Source organism: Columba livia, chromosome 19 (genome assembly GCF_036013475.1).
Source record: "Columba livia isolate bColLiv1 breed racing homer chromosome 19, bColLiv1.pat.W.v2, whole genome shotgun sequence".
NCBI lineage: Eukaryota > Metazoa > Chordata > Aves > Columbiformes > Columbidae > Columba > Columba livia.
This window is the reverse complement of record NC_088620.1, coordinates 4,075,349-4,096,376: the sequence shown is the minus strand read 5'-3', so window position 1 is coordinate 4,096,376 and position 21,028 is coordinate 4,075,349. Positions and strand designations below refer to the sequence as shown.

At 40.3% G+C, this 21,028-nt stretch overlaps 1 protein-coding gene across 4 annotated transcripts in view; it reads right to left on the bottom strand.

The window, feature by feature from the left end:
* Nucleotides 1-21,028, bottom strand: part of AK8 (adenylate kinase 8) — a 70,666-nt gene that overhangs the window by 34,802 nt on the left and 14,836 nt on the right. For 3 of the 4 annotated variants that reach the window (XM_065035747.1, XM_065035746.1, XM_021280025.2), the window contains exons 4-10: nucleotides 20,596-20,709; nucleotides 14,760-14,828; nucleotides 7,984-8,065; nucleotides 6,776-6,847; nucleotides 6,368-6,568; nucleotides 3,127-3,258; nucleotides 2,092-2,181 (exon numbers count right to left, since the gene is read on the bottom strand). In XM_065035747.1, coding sequence (XP_064891819.1) covers nucleotides 2,092-2,181; nucleotides 3,127-3,258; nucleotides 6,368-6,568; nucleotides 6,776-6,847; nucleotides 7,984-8,065; nucleotides 14,760-14,828; nucleotides 20,596-20,709 — 760 coding nt within the window. The remainder of the gene's footprint in view (nucleotides 1-2,091; nucleotides 2,182-3,126; nucleotides 3,259-6,367; nucleotides 6,569-6,775; nucleotides 6,848-7,983; nucleotides 8,066-14,759; nucleotides 14,829-20,595; nucleotides 20,710-21,028) is intronic. The other variant, XM_065035748.1, reaches the window with a different exon arrangement.

The window sequence follows — 21,028 nt, the reverse complement described above, 5'->3', positions numbered from 1 at the left end:
AGGAAGAAGCAATAAAAGAATGTTCGTGAATCCTAAACCAAGAGGAGCCCTGAGTTAGTCAACCAGAGCCAGAACAGAATAGACAGTGGACAGCCTCAATAACTCAATAATGAGTTAGCTCTGAATAAGCTGGGTTTTGAGCCTTTTAATGACACCACAACATGCCCTATTGGCATATCTTAAATGACTAATTGTATGCAATCAGTTGTGTCCATAAGAAGGGAAACCACACTGAGATCTGTCCCCAGGGCAAGCATTTTAAGAATATATGAGGCATGCCCTCAAGATTTTATGGCACTAGTTTCATTTTGAATAGCAATGATTTGAGCACAACGTTTCTCATGGTCTGCCTTTGCTTCCAGGGTCTTCTATGACAATATCACTTGCATGATTCCCTGCCTACAGGAGCAACTACTCCTACTTGGTACAGAACTAAAAATGCAATGAAAATGTTGAAGTTCTAATTGCTTTTTCAGTTACAAGACTGTCTGCTGTTGACTAAACTAACTCTATTCACACACGATTTTCTTGAAACTTAATAGAGTCAATAATAGTGTCAGCATCTTTCCTTTGTATTAACCTGGTTGTAACTCTGTAGCCAGACAGAACGGATTCTCTGCTCATCTTTCCTCTACAGTACACTATGTTCTTTCATTTTCTCCAAGCCTCTTGTGAGGGCAGTAATGAATTCTTGTTAGTGTTTACTAATGTAAATTCATTCTTTGTTATTCCCGGGAGAGGAGGATTAGCAAAATGACAGAACTTATTATTTCTGGGATTGCTATATAATATTTACTTTTCTTCAGTTCTTAATTTTGTAGTATGCCCCACCAAATAAAATATATGTGCATACAAGCAAAAACAGAGGGTGAATTTCTGAGCACAATGCACAGAAATATAGCTATGTTTCTCATTAATATTCAGAAGCATCGTACAGCTTTATCCTTGCATGCTGTATTTAAAAAAATAACCTAAATCTCAAATAATTTCTGATTTGGAGGAAGAAAGGAATTGCGACTTCAATTTCATTTTCCTGAAGTGAAAGCAGCTCCCTTGGACTATGGATGTGCATATTTTTAGAACTGCCTAAAAATTACAATCTGTGCAATTATTTTAGTCTATCGGGAATGCTTTTGGTATCTCCTTTAAGGAACTACGACGGTTAAGATGAAGTTTATAAAAAACCATGAAGAGCATTTTAGTAAAGAAAGCTCTTAAAGGACCTGTCTTTGAATAAGGACCTATCTTCTGCTGAGGCCCCAGAGGAAGGCAGGACAATGGGGGAGTTTGCCTGGGTTGATGAGGACTGCGTTAGGGAGCAGTCAGGCAATATGGACATTCATAAATCCATGGGTCCGGATGGGACCCCATATTTGTATCCCTGGTAACTGAAAGTTCCTCTTTCAGGCTCTTGTAATTCGGCAAAATAAACATTCTTCACCCGACTGAAATCCAACTTATCCTTCAGAACTACAGATCTCTTCTGATTTTCAATACCCACCACATACAGCGAGCTATCCTCGTGCAAGACAACTAACAAACACCTAAGTTTAAGCTTCTGCCCTGAGGAGCTTACACTATTTATGATTTATCTGAAACCACTGCAGAGCCTTCCAAAAGCAAAGCACGCTTAGATATTCTTTGTGGTAGTCCCCTCCTACAACCAAAAATGCTGATAGAAATGAAGTTCAAAGAAACTTTATTTTTCAGCTAAAAATACCTGCGTGAAAGTAGAGGAATCTACAGCAGCATTCTACAAGTCAAAACCTACATATAAAAGCAGAGTCTTTATTACAGCCCACTTGAAATAAAAATGCTACAGTTTAAACACTTTAAAATTATACATCTGTATCAGAATTCTAGCTGAATTTTACTGGAACAGTGAACCATTTACTTTGAAGGTATTTAAGATCTTAGAAGCCTAACTCCTGTCACGCAGTGCTACAAATCACAGGTAATTAAAGGAATTAATCAACTTCCAGATGACTCTGGCGTAACTCAGATTAGAATATGACCAAGAAAACTTCTCTCGATTTACTTTTTTTCCACCAATTTGTAACTACAGTGTAATGAGACAGCAACGTGCCCTACCTGGGTATCCATTGTCAATATAAGGCTTAACGAGTTCTCCAAGTTTTGTCTTGTCTGCAATAGCTTCCTTTAGCAGTTGCCCACAGCAAACTAACAGGAAGGAAGAACAAAAAAGACACAAGGTTAAATTTTAAAAAGGAAGCAACAAAGAAAAGAAAAAACCCAAGAAGGTGCATACTGGAATAAGGTCACTGAATAAAATAGAAGTTGCAGGCTTTTTGGGGTTGTTGTTCGGAATTTTTTTATATTTTTTGGCCAAGCAAAGAGACCGAGCAGGGGAGAATACTGAATAAAAAAGAATACATTGGCAAAGAACGTATTAAAAACAGAGACAGAGAGAAAGATATTAATCAAATATGTTCTTGAAATAATAACTCAGGGGATTGCCAGCAGTTTTCACTTTTTATAAACTTATAATTACCGAATAAAGTTACACCTGCTGAACAGGATCTGAACGGCACTGCTGGAGGTGCAGGATAATACGCAGTTCAAGGAAGTGACTCCCTGGATCATTTAATGATCATGTAAGAATTACCTTTTAAAAACTGTGCTAATCCAATATCATCATCGACTTCAAATACACAGAACACCAGGCGATGCGGATTTAAAGTTTTAGTCAGGACCGTTGTATATGAAATGCTGCTGCTTTGGGCTTGGACAGCGCTTTCTGACCGAAGTTATTGAGTTTTACTGCCCCATGCCACTGAGATACAACAGACCTGGCCCTGATTTTGTAGGGTATGTGATTCTGTGATCCACTGAAGAATTCAGAGCACTACAGGAATCTAACACATGGAAAAATACTGATATAAAGGGTATAAAAATGATGACTTAAAGTGGTTTGTCATAGAACATATGCTTTATTGGTTCATATTTCTTCATTGAAATACTACTCGCTTCCCTCAAGAATTTGACATCCATAGCAATGGACAAACAGAGAAATTTCATGAGCAAATAAGACAGACAGCAAAAGATAAGTGATCAAAAAGAAAGAAAGGGGGAGTTGAGCAAAGTGCATATTTAGTGAGAACTTACTGTTGACAAGATGGTATTTCTGAGCTATTAGTCCTGCCTGCAGGCTCTTCCCGCTGCCTGGGGGGCCACAAAAGACAATCCGTGGCGTAAAGGGGGCGGCCGATCGGTGCCGTGTTTGGACGTAGGTGAGGACTAGAACATGAGAGAAAGGCAAGAAACACAGTTTATATTGTGGGGGTTTCTTTTAATAATATAAACATGTATGAACTTCTCTCTTTTTAAGAAAAAAGGTTGTCATTTTGATCATCATTTATTTTACCACTGAAACGTCTACAGACTCCAACCCAAATCAGACTCTGATGAAACTGTCATGTCAGCAACTTCGACTGAGAGACACATTAGAAATCTGACTATCATTACACTCTTATTCTTTCTTTCATCAGCAGACATCAAACCATTATAAAGAGCTGATTCAATTAATAATTGCTCTTTTACCATCTTGTTTTTAACAGAAGTAATTTTTGCTTGATCGGTACAATTTCACCATGCAAATTATAGAGGGATATAATTACATTTAATACTTTCTGCAGTTTCTGAACAAATATTTAAGTGTGAAAACTCAAGATGTTAAATTAATATGACATTTATCCAGCTGCGTGTGTGATTAACAGTCTCCTAATTACAATATTATAGACTTGTAGCATAGATGTCATGACACAATACGGCATTGACAACATGCAACTGAGTATTATTTTCTTCTTTTGTCCATCATTTTTGCATAACTTGCAAAGACTATTTGAGCTTCTCTTTTTGCTGGACATCATTCTTCTGAGTTTTGTATTGCACAGGAAATATCACATTCAGGTCAACCTACAGATTATTAGAGCTTTGGAAAGACCACAGGACAACGGAAGCATCATCAACATTGCTGAATTATAGAGACTTGAACTTTGTTACAATCTCAAAAGAGAACTCAATGGATCAGCAAGAAGTTACAAGACGACACAGCTTGGCTGTGCTCAGGATTGAGTTTGGATGTGGCCAAACACTCTTAGTCCCCGTGCCCCTCTTATGGCTAATGCAGTAGAGAAGAGCGCAGCTCAAGCTTATCACAAGCTACACAAGCTTAAAAAGGATTGTAGATTCACAAGCCAGGTCTAAAGTTCATGCCACCACATCCCGATCACCCCGTTACCCACGGACACACCTACACACGCTTTCATTTTCTCTGTAATTGCAAGGGATACAATGAAGTGTTAGCCCAGAAATCTTCAGTTCAAATAGAAGAGTCTATAGACTAAAGAGTCCTTGTAATAAAATGCTATTTAGTCTAACAAATGGGACAGGCTTAGACATTAATGTTTATGTGAATTGTAAGCTCATATTAAAAAAAAAAAAGAAAAACAACAACACACACACTCAAAAAATCCCCCCAAAAAACCCAAAAAACAAACACGAACCAAAAAAATCTTTTTGTAATAAAGAAGCCTCTCCAGCAAAGTCCAGACCTGCTGTTTCTAGCCAGCGAACCTTAAGTGTTGAGAAACTAAATCATCTGCAACCCCAGAGGATCACATCCACCTCTCTCCAGCACCACAAACTCTGCCAGGATATGACACTGTACCATGGAATTTGATGTCACACATCCCAGCATACATTAGCAGTAATTTGATCAAAGTTTAAGTGTTTACAAAATTTTAGAATTGTATGAAACAAACCATAATAATACTACTACAAGATCTATGGGGAGAGGCTGAGGGAGCCGGGCTTGTTTAGTCTGGAGAAGAGGAGGCTTAGAGCTGAGCTCAGCACTCTCTAGAACTACCTGAAGGGCAGTTCTAGCCAGGTGGGGATTGGTCTCTTCTCCCAGGCAGTCAGCAATAGGACAAGGGGGCATAGGCTTCAACTCTGCCAGGGGAAATTTAGGCTGGAGATTAGACAGCAATTCTTTGCAGAGAGAGTGGTCAGGCATTGGAATGGCTGCCCAGGGAGGTGCTGGACTCACCGGCCCTGGAGGTTTTTAAACTGAGATTGGACATGGCACTTAGTGCCATGATCTAGTCAATGGACTGGAGTTGGACCAAGAGCTGGACTTGATGATTTCTGAGGTCTTTTCCAACCCAGTTGATTCTGTGATACTACTGGTAGGATATCCCCTTTTTCTTTCTAAACTCTATCTGTAGCAGTAAAAATACTTAACAGAAGACCAGGAAAACCCTAACAGATTGCTGCACAACTTCCTAAAAAGCAAGTACCAGCTTCCCAAGGAGTGCTCTAGTTATTCAGAACATTTTCCATAACCCAGCGTATTGAAAAGCACAAACATTACAGGCAAAGCACCCTGCTTACAAATGATGCTTAATTTGCAGTAAATAACCAAGTTAATTAGGAGTAATGATCCCCTAGACGGTCTCCACATCTAATTATTCTTTAAAAAAAAAAATCTGGCTGCTTGATGCGCTGCAGAAAAAAAGATCTAGAGAGGATTTTTCCATTCCGGTTTTCAATTTATCTCACTACATTATTAATTAATAATAATTAATATTCAGACACTTGCATTTTTATTTACAATTCAAGGCATGAATTCTTTATGAATGATGATATGAACTTTTAAATTTAATTAAGTAATTTAGAGGTAATTAATGTGTAAATTCAGAATATAAACTTCCTACTTGTTTATCTTAAAAGTGCAGCACTTGTTATTAAAAAAAAGACCTTTTTGAGATGCAAAATTACTGGGATATAACAGATCATCTACAGACTGACAGCTACAAAGTACATTATCAATTGGTCTTTCTGGCAGTTTCCTTATTCTCTTCTTGAAGAATCAACATTAAAAGTCAGATTGCATTACAGTCAAGCGAAGGCAAACAAGGGTTGTTGAACAGAAAAGCTACCAGCACAAACAGCTTTTAAATAATGAAATGTTACTGGCTTTGAACTACTCCTACTTCATGTTATCAAGACTTGTGGAAGGTACCAGCCCTGCGGGAGATGAACAACTGAGCCCCAGCGCAGCCTTTGAGAAGAGACTCTGGTGGGAACAACCGTGACATTTGCTCTTCTGAGGCAGCTGCTCCTTGGCTGGACTCTGCAACTAAGACTGTTCGGTAATCTGCATTTATTCTAACCTGTAAAATAATTACCGGGAATCCCAGACTCTGTACTAGAGAGAACAACTCAGTTGGGAGCCATCTGTTTTGGCTACTTCTAATCCCACCGACTGTCTCTAATGGTTGGGAACTACCTTTCAAATAAGAGTTGATCAACCATCAGATTTGCCACAAAGGTACATATTTACCCTGTGACAGGACATCCATGCAAGGCTGGTCTGCATTGATTGATTTCAGAATTTTTTGGTAGATCTGGAAAACCCCAGGGAAGTTTCTGTGATATTCCAGCAGTTTCCTGGACGTCTCCTCTTCAGACAGATCTTCTGGTTTCACCAAACGTTGCTGTATCAGCTCATCACTTGGCCAGTCGAAGGTCGTATGGTACACCTCTAGAAGTCAGACATATCTTATTGGCACACAAAATAATGCAATGCCAACAAAAGCTTTTCCCAAACAGTTTAAGTTTATAATTATAAATTCCTTCTAGTTCTTAAAGGGATACCACTTAAATATTAATCCTACTGGTGTGACAATGTCTCTGGGAACAAGCAAGACTCCAGTTTCTAGTGGATATCAGAAACCAACATATACTGCACCTTCTGTGACAGGATCAAGCCTTTTCCCACTGTTCCGCTCAATCAGCACCGTGTCTGGAGCATAAAGCACAACTAGACACACAAAAAAAGGAAAAAAGTCCCAAAATGTTAATAATAGCACAGTACACATGAATATGAGCTGTCCCAGTCATCCATACCAATTAACAAGGTTCTCCCTCACATTGTACCCACAGCTGAGGACAGAAGTGCCCACAGATCACCCGCGTCTGGTTCTCTTTTGGCTAATCATCCTTCCAGTTAAACACTGTAATTTAATTACTAATTCCAGTGCATTTGATTACAGGTTCTTCTTATGACTTTCTTCTCTGTTTCAAACAGCTCTTTCAGATGATTTTTCTCCCTATTAAGGTACTCATGCACTGTAAATCTCATCTCTCAATCTTCTTTTTGATTAACTAGACAGACTGAGCTTTAAGATTCTCATTCAGGTCTTGGTTGCACAGGTATAATTGTGAGCAAAATTCAACTTCAGATGTTATTAGCTATATTAAAAATACATGCAAGTACTAGACATTAAACATTTTTGCTTAGCTCTATAGCACTGATTCTGAATTCTTCATTAACAGCCAAATTTCATCCAAATCAAATCCAAAGTGACAATCCATCACGTTCACTAACATTCTGGCAAGTTCACTCTCCACTGGCAAGCTCTACATTTATCATTTTACACCATATTCCACACAATCATGATGTTCTCTTCCATTCTACATAGGGCAGCCTGTTCTAGTGTTCTGTTACCCTTACTGAGAAAAAGTTTCTTCTCAAATTTAAGTGGAACCTCTTGTGTTCCAATTTGAACCCATTACCCCTTGTCCTATCACTGATTGCATCCTATCCGGACCCATGGATTTATGGATGTCCAGATTGCCTAACTGCTCCGTAACCCAGTCCTCATCAACCCAGGCAAACTCCTCCATTGTCCTGCCTTCCTCTGGGGCCTCAGTGGTACGGGATCCTCAGGACAGACTCCAGTAGAGTAGACAGAGACAAAGAAGGTGTTCAGTAACTCTGCCTTCTCTGTATCTTCTGTCACCAGGGCACCCACCTCAAGTCATACTGAAATATTCTGCCATTTGGTGACTCTGATGTCTTCAGCATCAGTATTGAATTTATGGAGGGTTTTTGGTGAGAAACACTTCTAGTCTTTCCTACTGGATGCAATCACACATGAAACTTGTTCTGCTTACCAACGTGCCTAGGAAAGATGCCAGATGATTGCAGCATCCATGCCTGCTCCTGATTCTCAGGGAAGCCTTCCAAAATCCATCCCTATTGAACAAAAACGTGAAGCAGTTATTGATCCTGGAAGAGAAAAGTACAAAAAACAGCACTAAATATCAGTGCTATCTGCACAAAAATGACCTCATTCTGATTTCACAAAAGCACAGTATTTGTTATGGATGCTTGTGAGAGAAGAATACAAGACACATGAATCCTTGTCTTTTTACATGGAGCACCAATATTTTTGTGAAACGGCATGCACTAATACCGCTGCCACAAAGCAATGGGAACTTATGTATTGTAGCAATGATTTTCTTTTTTCATGTTTCAATCTTAAAAAAAAATAAACTTCTATCTTGAATAAAAACAACCCAAACCCATTTCTACAGTTTTGAAATATTCAAAAGGATGCCAGCCCACACTGTGTATAAAAAAAGAGGCTAAACAAATCTAAAGACAGATTTAATGCCGACAACACCGAGGAAAATATGCATGCTTTCATTATTTTCTTAAATTATACAGGAAAACTCACAGTAATGGAACCAGTGTTCCCAAAGCTAATGAAGCAACAGAGCAAAAGAAAGGAAAAAGAAAAAAGAGCCTTTTGCTCCCTTAAGTCCTTGTTATAGCCAGCTAAGTGTTGGATTGAGCATCTTTAAAAATACATTTACAGATCTGTGAAATACCGTAGGAGAGCGGCAGCCTCACTCAGCTTCTGCACGATGCGGTACTGGAAATCTAATCCACTTCCCAGTCTCAGGTCTGAATCGTCTAAACTTTGGCTAATTTATCTGTTAGTTGCTTACCCGCACACGTCCTTGTCACTCTATCCTATACCTCCAAATAACTTTGTGATACTACAATACATCTGGAAACCACCTTTGTACTAAAATAAAGAAGGTATTTTAGTATTGCATTAGCTAGCAATCGTTATCATCTCCCACATAAATCTGAAGCTCTGTCAGTATGGGGTCCAAAGGTTTTAGAAGTATTTCAGGGAAACGTATCTCCATGACTTCTGTAGGAGGAAACTGGGACATTCCAATTATACAAGAAAATAGAGTAGACTGTTTAAAATTCCTTAATTAGCCTGGTTTCAGGAACATGTTATCCTGCTGATATCTGTAGAAAATAAGAGACTGAAGCAACCGCAAGGCGTTTTTGCCACTCCCGGTGTTTGCGCTATCGAATTAGAATGAACCGCTGTGCAAGGTCACACAGGTGCTGAGAAATCAATTGATCCCTCGGGACTCGCAGGAGACAAGGCTGCACAATGTTTTTAGCACTATGCTATGAACTTCAGCGCTAGTTTTGAATATATTGTGCTTGTACAACAAATATATATAGGCCCAGATCCTCTTCTAGGGAGAAACGGCATCAGAGGTCTGAAGCCAATAAATCTATGCCAATTTACACAAATCTGGTGCATTTTCTCCACTCCAAGTGCAACGCTTTTGGAAACTAAAACAAAACATAGAAAAACCACCCCACAAAACCATTGCTTCTGATGTCGATACAGCTCATTGCTCAAAATCACATACTGGGCAACAGGCAGTAAACAGAGAACACTGGGGTTTTTATCAATGTATAGCAAACTTTAAGAGGTGCATATAAAAAATTCAACGGTCCTTAAAACAGGCAATAAACAATTTTATAACTAAAAGTTCTTGCCACGTAGAATAAATATCTTCCTGCAACAATATGTTTTAAGGCATTAAACAAAATAAACACACCCCACAAAAACAGTTCGCATTTTGGATCTTATTTCCAAAGGTCTCCGAGTTCCAGGGTATCAGTCAGTCCCTAATTAGAATACATTATCCGTCTACTTGACACTTCAGTGAAATGTCTATTCCACCACAGAGCTGCAGCTTTGTTCAGAACAGGTTTATTGATATTCTGCTGCATTCCCTCTCCATACCCCCAGTGGCTTGGTTCTGTTTTATCACACATCAAAAAGGCCGTATGCTCAGGGCACCCCGTGCACAGCTCAGAGCTGGAGGTCTGAACAGCTGCAGTAGTATGGTATCACAGGAGGGACAAGCTCCAAGCAGATGTCACACATAAAAAAAAGAGAAAAGAAAAAAAATAGAGAGTAAAAAGGGAGTGTGGCTTGGGAACGGAGCGAGAGGAAGCGAGACACAGCAGAGCAAGACCCAACTTAAAATATGCCTATCATGCTTTATGCAAACACCGGTCTTTTTTGCCCTCCTGACTATCATGAAAGTGTAATTAGTAACTTCACATGGTAAATTTGTTTCTTTAAGAAGCCGTCTATTTTTTGTTCTTGATAGCAGTAACCTTACATCCAGGCACGGATTGCACTTGATCACATCAAGGGTGGAACAAAGGCTAAAAGTAATTCCACGGTGCCTTTACTCGGTGGTCACTGGTCCCTCTCTTTCAGCTGGGAACCTCGATCCTTTCCCGCATGAAAACTGCTGTAAGTGCAGCATTCTGCTGCTGCCGGAATGCCAGGTGCTCCCTGCCCCGGGCCACGCTGAAAAGCAGCAACAAGGAATTACTTTCAAATCCATCACTTTTCTCTCCAGATTTAAGGAATCTGGAGAAAATGGAATGCCCAAGGTCGTTCCCAAATGTAAATCTCATTTCTTTGCTGGCGCGCTGCTCTTGGCTACAATACCTGCCTACACACCTTCACACTTCCCGCCCCAATAATAATGGCTTGGGTATTCAGTTCTCCCTTGTTATTCAATCTGCACATCCCCATTTTATTTTTAATTATAGAATCCAAAATTGACATTGCTTTAGAAAAGTGAAAAGGGATAGCGCAAAGAAATAATACTGAATTACGTAGTAGATCGGAAAGAAATCTCAGCCAGAAGCATGAAGGTCAAAGGTAATGAATACTCCTGCCTCTGGGAAAATGGGTCATCACAACCGTTTTCCCACATCATCGTTCAGTGGTTTTGAGAAAGTATTACATGCCTTTCAGTCCCATCTGAAGAAGGGAACAGACAATAATGGGGGGAAAAAAAATCAGTAATAGATTTACTGATAATAGTAACAGTATGGTTCTAAAGTTTCTGAGATTTTCAGAAAACACCAGGCTGAAGAGTGCAGTAGAAATACTGTCGGCCCAGCTCCTGCAGCCCATCACCATTAGCAGCATGGGTGATGGAAGAAACTCCAACTTCACCAAATCTCCCATTAGAAATAAACCTTTTATTCCCCACATTATTTTCGTAGGTTGAGTAAGTTGCAAAGGTATTAAAAAAGCATCCACATTCTTCTTGGAAAACAAAAAAAGGTGGTCAATAGGCAGATTCTCTCCACAGAAAAATCTCTGCGTGGAGTTTCAGAGAGACAACATGATGATCTTTATCTGCCAAGGTAAAGCCAGAAAGAACCCTTTGCCTTCCCTTTCAAGGATAGCTGCTACCCTTGTGAACTGATTAATACCAAATGAAGAGTAATTATTCCACTACTCATGCAAATCACTGCCCTAAGCTTAGTTACTAAATGGTCCTAAGACATGAGGAAGGTTGCTCTGCTCTCTCTCCCGAATTCACCATGGAGCAATCTCTTCGCCAGTCTTCCCCAGTTCTGTAAATTCCCTCCACAACAGTCGGAGGTGCCGAAGCCAACATGGACTAACCCCGCAAGATGAAAAGCCTTCGTATCAGCTTCACAAGTCCCAGGTTCTAACATAAAGCTTGCCATAAGTTTTCCGCGTGTGCTGGAACACCCACCCGTCTGATCCCTCGCAGTCCCAACTACATTTGTATTAGAAGAACACACAACACAGGGTCTCAGCAGAGCTGTTGATCAATAAAAATGTTCTCCTTAGAGAATGCCGGTGACATCTATAAACCTGTGAGTGTCAAAACAATGGCACAAAAAATCCTGTGTTCCTAGCGTCAGTGGGATGAAAGCTGTACAATTAATGCCAAGCCAATGACACCACAAGGAGAAATAAAACAGACAGCTGGTGGTACTATGGTCCAACATACTGCTCCTATCCATTAACATTTTCAGTAAAAACCAGCTGACTCATATTTTGAAAGAAATGGCATAAATCTGTCCAACAGTGTAAAAAATCCACTGTATTAATTGTATTTCCAATCACGCAAGGAAAATATTGCAATTAAAACACATAGATCCCCTTGCAAATGGAAAAGACATACACTATGTGAGGAAGTTTCAATGGCCACGAATTACTATCTATTAATAAGATTTTTAATAACCATCGCAACCCCTGTTTTTCCTAAAAATAGCCGAAACCTTAACTAGCCCAATAACATCCACTCCGTGCCTGCTGAATGTCAGGGCAGCTTTATAAAAGGTATTTTTTCCCCCCTGGTTCTTTTGGGGACAGAAACCAGCCTAAAACCCAGAAGTTCACAGTCGGAAGAGCAGTTTCTCTCTTGGGTTTATCACCCCTCTAACTTACTTTCATTTCTACAGGTTTAAAGCTATTTTAAACATACTCACTGGAGGAGAAGTTTCACTCAAGATAGATGTTCCACGTCTTGCCACAAGGACAAGGCGGTAAATCATACAATCATCTGGCTTGCTGTATATCCATGATATCTCATTGCACTGCTTACATAAAAAATGTTGACATTCATTGTCTTTTTCTTTCCTGCTCATTTGCTGGTATATCCAGAGCTGACAACACTACAACACTGGTTGCTCAAGTGTTCCTCAGCTACACTCTTTAATTCAAAATGCCACAAAAATGAACACGATGGTACCGCACCTGCGTGTCTTTAAACAGGTTCTCCTGCCAACTGAAAGGCCAAAGTCCTGTGTGAATTCAGCACAGATAAACAAATACATAAAATACTACCAAATATTTGATCTGGTGTGCTAAATAACAAATCAAGAAGCTCCGCTAAAAAGACCTTAAGAGAAACCAGACAGACCCATATAATTCAAGCGCAGTGACTAGTAATGCAAAAGTTTAATTCTACTTTGCAAATTCAAGATTAATAGATCAATTATGGAGTTGTACAGTATTTTGTAGAGAAAAATTGAAAACCCTTAGGTTTTCTGCCAATCCCTTTACTCCTTTCTTTCTAAGGATCCAAAAATCAGATGCTGAAGCATGGAGCAAGAAACACACGATCCTAAACCACAAAAATTCAGCTGATAACGCAATGAACTATTCCAAAATCACCCACATTAACTTATTTTTACTCCTTCAGAGCTTTCTCTATTGATGGAAAAGGAGGGACATTTATAGCAAGATACTGCCCAATGCAAATTAGGGCACTGTTATACAAATTAGGACACTGTTATGCAAATAAGGGCACTGTCATGCAAATGAGGACACTGTCACACACCCTTCTATGACCTGGCAAAAGAACAACATTAGCTGGGCAAGAAAGGGTTTGTTTTAGCATAATGACTTTTCTCCATAACATTAAACACCAGCAGATAGTATCCTAAATTAAATTCTCATGGAACCAGCGGATTAGAGAATGGAGTAGGACGAAGTTTAGCTATCGCTAGCTCTAAGCTACTGATTTTGCTACAGCTATTTGCTCACACCAGAAATATGACACAGACAGATGTCCTCCAGCAAACCTGTCAGGCAGGCACAATTTAAGAGATTACATCCCAGCTATTCATTACCATCCCGATCAAGTTATCCTTTCTACAGTTCATACCCTGTAACCGACCATCCGATCCAGCTTACACAAGGCAGGTTCATCGGAAGCCACGTCCATCAGTGGCTCAAGCCAAGACAGTTGACTTTACACGGGTGCACGTGAAGATTTCTTTGGCAACCATTCACATTATCTGAGTTACAAAAGCTGAAATCTTCAATTGGGGCAGAAAACACTTTTTTCAATTTTTCTTGCTAGTCTTGTTGATGTTTATCTGAAAAAAACCTGTTTGGTCCTTCCTGAACATGACACCCACTTTGGAGCATGGACTTTTTCCTCTCAAGAAGTGCATCAAATAATGTGCAGTCTGTATTTAGGCACTGTTCAGAAACAGTTTTATCCATTAGATTAGTATGTCTTTTATAAATAATCCCTTATAATGGGCCGATTATGGACTCAATAAACCGTAACAACATCAGAGATTTTAAAGGAAACACATGAAAGAGATTTTGCTTTCCTTGACTCCAGACATTGATTTCAACCAATATTAATCTACTTAAGTTCTGTTTTGGTTCTATGTTAAAAGTTTCTACTTTGATTAAGGCTTAGCATACCTGGAGGGAGGAAAAACCACACATCTGTGAATACAGCTAAACCTATTCAGTTGCCTGTTTGTGTGAACTAACAGTGAACATATTCATTATTACTCAGAAGATAATATATTCAAACGCAGTTTTTCCTAATACAGGACGAAGAAAAGACACAATGAGAAATAAAGAAAATTTATATAAGTAATGTTAGACTCTTCCCCTCCCCTTTCCTCAAGAAGAGTATAAATCTTAACATATTGATTTTTATATATCTTCTGTTTATCTGTTTTGTCCACTATATCTCTGCCAGTTGCCCCAGGCAATCAACAAAGCTATGCTTGTTCAGCCTTTGATCATCTCTGTGCTAGAAGATTAGCATATGCATACTCTCATCCTCCCCTTTATCCTGTTAATAAAGCTCCAAACTCCCTCTGCTGATGTTCAAGAAAGCAATCCACTCCAGAGCCCCCAAAGATTTGCCCCCATTCCCTCCTCTGCTCGGGACTCGGAATGCTAACTACTCCTCACGACTTGTGTAAGTGCTTATCCACCGGCCCTCTGAGGAGCAATTCTTACTTGTTTGATGCAGTCCACGTTTGACAGACGTTCCTGGATCAGATTGGCCCAAAGCGCGTTGGGAATTTTCTAAAGAAAGAACAAAAAAAAGGCTGAATATTCACAATTGAGTTCAAAAGGAATTCTACCATGCAGGCGTATTCCGGTTAAAGGTGAACGGAGATGTCTTCTTATAAATGAATAAATCAATCAATCTGTGCAAGTCCCGAGTCATTAACATAATATATCGGAGTGGTAATAAGGGCACAAACCCCAGTGTTAAAGGTAAGCTGAACACAAAGCCTACATCCGTGCTTTTTGCACGCTGACATGGAAGTGGTGCCAAGTTTTGCACACTAACACAACAGACATCAAACCTGCAAAGGGATCCACGAGAACATCTGGTGTGGTTAAACAGAGAACTGCTGGATACGCTCGAGTGGAAGAGGAGAGTTTATGGTACCGGGGCCTATATTATTCAATATATTCATCAACAATTTGGACGAGGGAATAGAGTGCACTATCAGCCAGTTTGCTGATGACACCAAGCTGGGAGGAGTGGTGACACTGGAAGCTGTGCTGCCATCAGAGACCTGGACGGGCTGGAGAGCTGGACAGGGAAAAATTGAATTAAATATAACAAGGGCAAGTGCAGAGTCTTGTATCTGGGTAGGAACAACTCCAGGTTCCAGTATAAGTAGAGGAATGACCTATTAGAGAGCAGCGTAGGGGAAAGAGACTTGAAAAACTCTAGCCATTCCAGTTAGAGCAGCTGTTAATCATTTGATTAAATGCCTTGGCTTCGTCTCATTCATTTTGACACTATTGGTAAAATAAATGCTCAGAAAAAATTCTGCAGTCAGATTCTCTGCTACCCAAGTCAAGAAATTACCTTTCCCTTTCCCATGTGAGCTTGATTCTTTGTTCCACGTATTGTGGGTTCCAATCTCTTTTGCTAACCAAACCATCTGAAGGGCATAAGGTTAAAAAAGGAGGATTTCTGTAGGTTTATGTTATAGTAAAGGATGCAGATGGATAAAATGAAGATGTGGCTGACCATGGGGAAGATTTCACCACCATGTTCTTCATTAGATCATGAAACAATTTCACCAGGAGTGGTGGAAATGCTGCCAGAGAAGTGGAACCAGCGCTCCAGAACACACAAAAGTCACCAGTCCCCGTCTGGCTGTGGGACAGAGCGGGTGGTCCAGCCCGGCAGTGGGTTTGCTTGTTTCATTTCTGCTGTTCCCAATTCTCGGTGCCTTTCCTAATATCAGCCATTCATAAGGCAACATCCAAGCAGGTAAAAAATTGAAAGAAATCACTATGTTTCTTGAAAGCCAGCGTGTCCCATAGGGTGGCGCGTCAGAGCATCCCGCAGCCTCTCGGCTTGGTGGCTTTGAGTCTGTCACCTTGCAAAGGTGACACGCTGCTGCGGGGACAGCCAGCGGCTCGCTGCCCGCTTTGATGTGTCACGTCAAGGCGGGCGACCGACCGCCGGGGGTCCACTCTGCTCAGCCTTGCCAAGCCACTTGAAACCAAAATGAGACTAACTTATTTCAGTGCGGTGGTATTCTTAGTCCTCTCTTTTGAGCGGGGTTTATTGCATAAAAATGATCAAGACACACATGTGGGTATTTCGGTGGTTTAGTTCTGCTCTCTGCAGCTCCATTCCAGTCTCATCTATCGGTCAGTTTTCCTCATACCAAGCAGTGCCTGATAAAACCCTTTTCAATAGGTTGCTTGTAGAATGCTTAATTATTCAACTAGAAATCATTAAATCTGATACATATCAGATAGAACACTTACTATGTCTCTCTCATAAGCACTCACAGGAATACATCATGAGTCTGGCAGATAGACCTGACACCTCCCAGAAATGTGCAATAATGGACAATGACACACGTACATTTGACAACTGCAGAACCGCATCTTATCTGAGGCCACCTGAGCCTGTCCCAGCACCCAGTGTAGTTAACGGCAAGAGCTGCTGCAATGGTATTTTATGTTTTTATGTTCAGATCCCTTTCCTGTAGCCGCTGGATTAATTACTATTTCCATCCTGCTGAAAAACCGCACTCATTCGTGATTAATTTTAAATATTCCACGTTATTTCAGGGACATCATACTTCACCTCAGATGCTTGTTCTACTCAGAGTTCATTTCAATGATCTTTTCACAAAACTGCTGCACTTTTTTGGGGGGGAAGCACTTTCACTAGACATTTTTATTGGAAGTTTCGGATATATTTGTTCTGAAAACAGCTAGAAAATACATTGGAATACATTAGAACGCTGAACATGCATAGATAAGGATGCCTTGGGTTTGCCTCTCTCGTATATTTCTTATATGCTATATTATGGGTATATGATACAACTGCAAAGCAGTTTAAAGTCATTAAGCAGTATCCAAACACCTTAACTGCAATTTAGTATAGCGTTAAGAGCACACTCATCCCACAAGCCCACAATTACCACAGTTGTTTCAACTTCTTATTTTACCCAGTTAACAGGAAAAGTGAAACATGCAATAGCTCATCATTAGACTTTGCTACAGGAAAAACCTGAAGGTGCTTCCTATTAACATTATAATAACTAGAGATGAGGGAATAATTTGCAATGATTTATCCAAAAATGTAGCCTCTTTTTTGGTTCATGGAATATTTATCGATAGCTCACGGTTCGTCAAATTTATTGAATATTCAAAAATATTTGACTTCTTTTGGGAATATTTTTACATGCAGAATGATCACATTTTGCTTTGAACAGTCAATATTTAAAATTCACTACCTGAGCTGTGCTCATTAGTAAGTGGCCAGGTGTGTGTTAGGGAATGATTGCATGTCCAACTTGAAAAACTGAGCTTCAGAGAATAATCTCATACTTTAAATACACCTTCCCTGAATTCCTGTGCCAGGGAATCTTAAATGCTTTAATGTTCGCTGGAAGCGAACACAGGAGATAAAAGCTTGGCTAAAGGTAAGTAAAATATGTGAACAAACATTTGCAGACCTTTTTGCAGCATTTACCCAGATCTAATAACATTGATCTACTGACCCAAAAATGAACGACCTTTGGCACTAGGGTTAATTTAACCACAGTAACCTTATATGCTTGAAAAGTTCCTCTAACACATTAAATTGCGTTATATGATCTTCACACCACGCTTTGAAAAACAGTCTTAGCTCCTGCTTTTCCTCTTTCCATTTATTAAATTGCATTGCCCAGGACTGCAACTTTTAAATGCCCTGGATGTGTCCAGGACAGCACGAGCAGCTATTGTTCTGTTCCTAAGAGACACCCAAACCCCATCAGCGCTAATGGATGTTGCGGATGCTGGAGGAGTCAAGTTTAGCGCTTGTTTCAGCAGAACCAGGGCTCAGTTACGGCACCAGCAGATTGAGCCAGCGGACATGAGTCAGTAAGGGAAGATACAGCTCTTGAGATGACAATTTTAAGTCATTGTAAAGCTTGCATCGATTTAGACGAAGCAAGGAGTTCCCTCCTCATTTTAAGAGCTACATTTGAAGAATCGAACTCATGTAAAAGAACCAAATAGATGATTTACTAAAAATGCTCTTCTAGCATCTATCATCTCAAAACCAAACTGCACAGCACTAAACCACCACCAGATTCTGCTCTTCGGGCGCTCCTGACTACCTGATTAGCCTTGACATTTTTGACTTTCATCTTCCACACCATCCATCTTTTTAAATCAAGTAAGCCCAAAAGGACACCCTTGAAAGTGCATCTGTATGGTCTGGAATATGTTAATAATTACAGTAATTAAACCAAAGGGAATTTTTGTTTTAAATTCTCCCCCTCTAAGTTGAAATTTATGATTCCAGCAAAACAATCTTTAATAATTAGAAGGAAGATTTCAAAGCACACATTCTCAATAAGGATTATTTTCTATCATCCCAGCCAAAGCAAATGTTTCTGCCAGTAAGTTCAGTGAGTTCAATGAGCTCTTTCCTCTCAGATCTTTAAGTATTTTACTTGAGGCATCTCCAAACTTCATTTAGTAATTCAGTATAAAATAAACACTACCCTGAATTCAGCCTAATGAAAAAAATATAAATCCATGTATCATGTCTTCTACCATCTCAACAAATTCTGAATGGGGAAAGGGAGCTGGGGGTCCTGGGTACAGCAGGGTGACCATGAGCCAGCACTGGGCCCTTGTGGCCAGGAAGCCAATGGTACCTGGGGTGGGTTAGAAGGGGGTGGTCAGTAGGTCAGAGAGGTTCTCCTGCCCCTCTGCTCTGCCCTGGGGAGACCACACCTGGAATATTGTGTCCAGTTGTGGCCCCTCAGTTCCAGCAGGACAGGGAACTGCTGGAGAGAGTCCAGCGCAGCCACCAAGATGCTGAAGGGAGTGGAGCATCTCCCGTGTGAGGAAAGGCTGAGGGAGCTGGGGCTCTGGAGCTGGACAAGAGGAGACTGAGGGGTGACCTCATTAATGTTTACAGATATCTAAAGGGGGAGTGTCAGGAGGATGGAGCCAGGCTCTTCTCGGTGACAACCAGGGATAGGACAAGGGGTAATGGGTTCAAACTGGAACACAAGAGGTTCCACTTAAAATAGAGAAGAAACTTCTTCCTGGTGAGGGTGGCAGAGCCTGGCCCAGGCTGCCCAGGGGGGTTGTGGAGTCTCCTTCTGTGCAGACATTCCAACCCGCCTGGACACCTTCCTGTGTAACCTCATCTGGGTGTTCCTGCTCCATGGGGGGATTGCACTGCATGAGCTTTCCAGGGCCCTTCCAACCCCTGACATTCTGTGAATCTGTTGATCAATTTCAGTCAGATTTAGCAGGGATATAGAATTCTCACAGATAGGAAACGTCTTCAATTTTATGAAAATAGGTGACCAGGGAGAAAAAAAAACCTCAAACTAGTGGACTTGCTAGAGAGAGTCACAGAAAATCAGGCTTCTTTCATTCTATTACTTGTGGAACACCTTGATGTCTGGAGAAAGGAATCAGCAGCAGAGATGCTTCTGTGAATGCAGGATATTCTTTCAACATATTTTTCCAATCTGTTTGTCACCAGCCTTTAATAACAAGACAAATACAACTAATCCTGTGAGCCATGACATCTGGAATAAATGTTCTCTGGGCCAACTCCTTTGAACACTAGTTAGGAGGCCCACAATGATGCATGAATAGATTTAAAAACCTGTCTGGAGCAAACCAGGTACTCAGAGTTGGGCAGAGTGTATCAACCCAAGAACCGAATGATCTTCTGATGCCTCAGCTTGAGAGCTTTGAGGGTTTTCAATAACTGACTGGATTGTCATACTCCTTTGGAGTTAATGCACCAAGGAAGTTATTCGTGTCACGCTGCAGAGAAATCAAACACGCACAGCCAAGCAGCTCTGTCAGATCAAAAAAAAGTTCTTTGTGTACATATTTTCCAGAGCATTTTGTACCAAAGGAGACCTCAGAGATTAACACTTATTTTATTGAGATTCTCAAACACGCTGAAATAGAAGATGCTTGGGTTTATGACATAATGAACCTTTTTTTGTGTTGTGCATACCCGCCCTTCTCTCAATTCTGTTGCTCATACCTAAGGTTAATATTTTCAGGACCTCCATTACTTTACACTCTCCTGTCCTCTCCTACACCCGTTCTATGCCCTGATACATTTTTATCCTTGTTCATCTTTCCTTATCTAGCAGAAGTTACCCTTCTCTAAAAGACCCTGCACCTACATATACACAAACCAACGCAAAAACCACTATAGATATAAGAACATTTAGTCTGATCTGTTCAATTCGTAGCAGTGGAAATCACGGGAATGCCTTAAAATTTTTCTTCTGTGACATAAGAACTATAATTATACTCTCTTACACACCTGTTTTCTTTCTTTATATGCCTTTGCTTCCTTTGTCAGCGCTAATGTTTCCTTCGATAACAAAGTCTCCTGAGAGATACGTATGGCATCCAAATGTTTACAAAGCCACATTGCCTGAGGGAAGAGATAAAAATACAGGTTGAAATAGCTAGAAAGAAAATGAAGCATTTTTTCAGAAGACGGCAGAAAGACAGAGGGTGTTTTCCTAGCCCTCCATTCAAGCAAACAGACTGTATGTGTAACTTTGAGCAGCTTGTTAGAAAGATGTTCAAGAATCTACAGCTATCAATACGGGCTTTTTCATCTACTGTACTACAACACAGATTTTAAAGAAGAAAGCGTTCTTCCTAGCATGCCCACAGCACTATCATCTGCAAAGCTTCTGTGGTTCAAATAAAACTTTGAGATGTTCAAATAAAACCTGGACATTTTT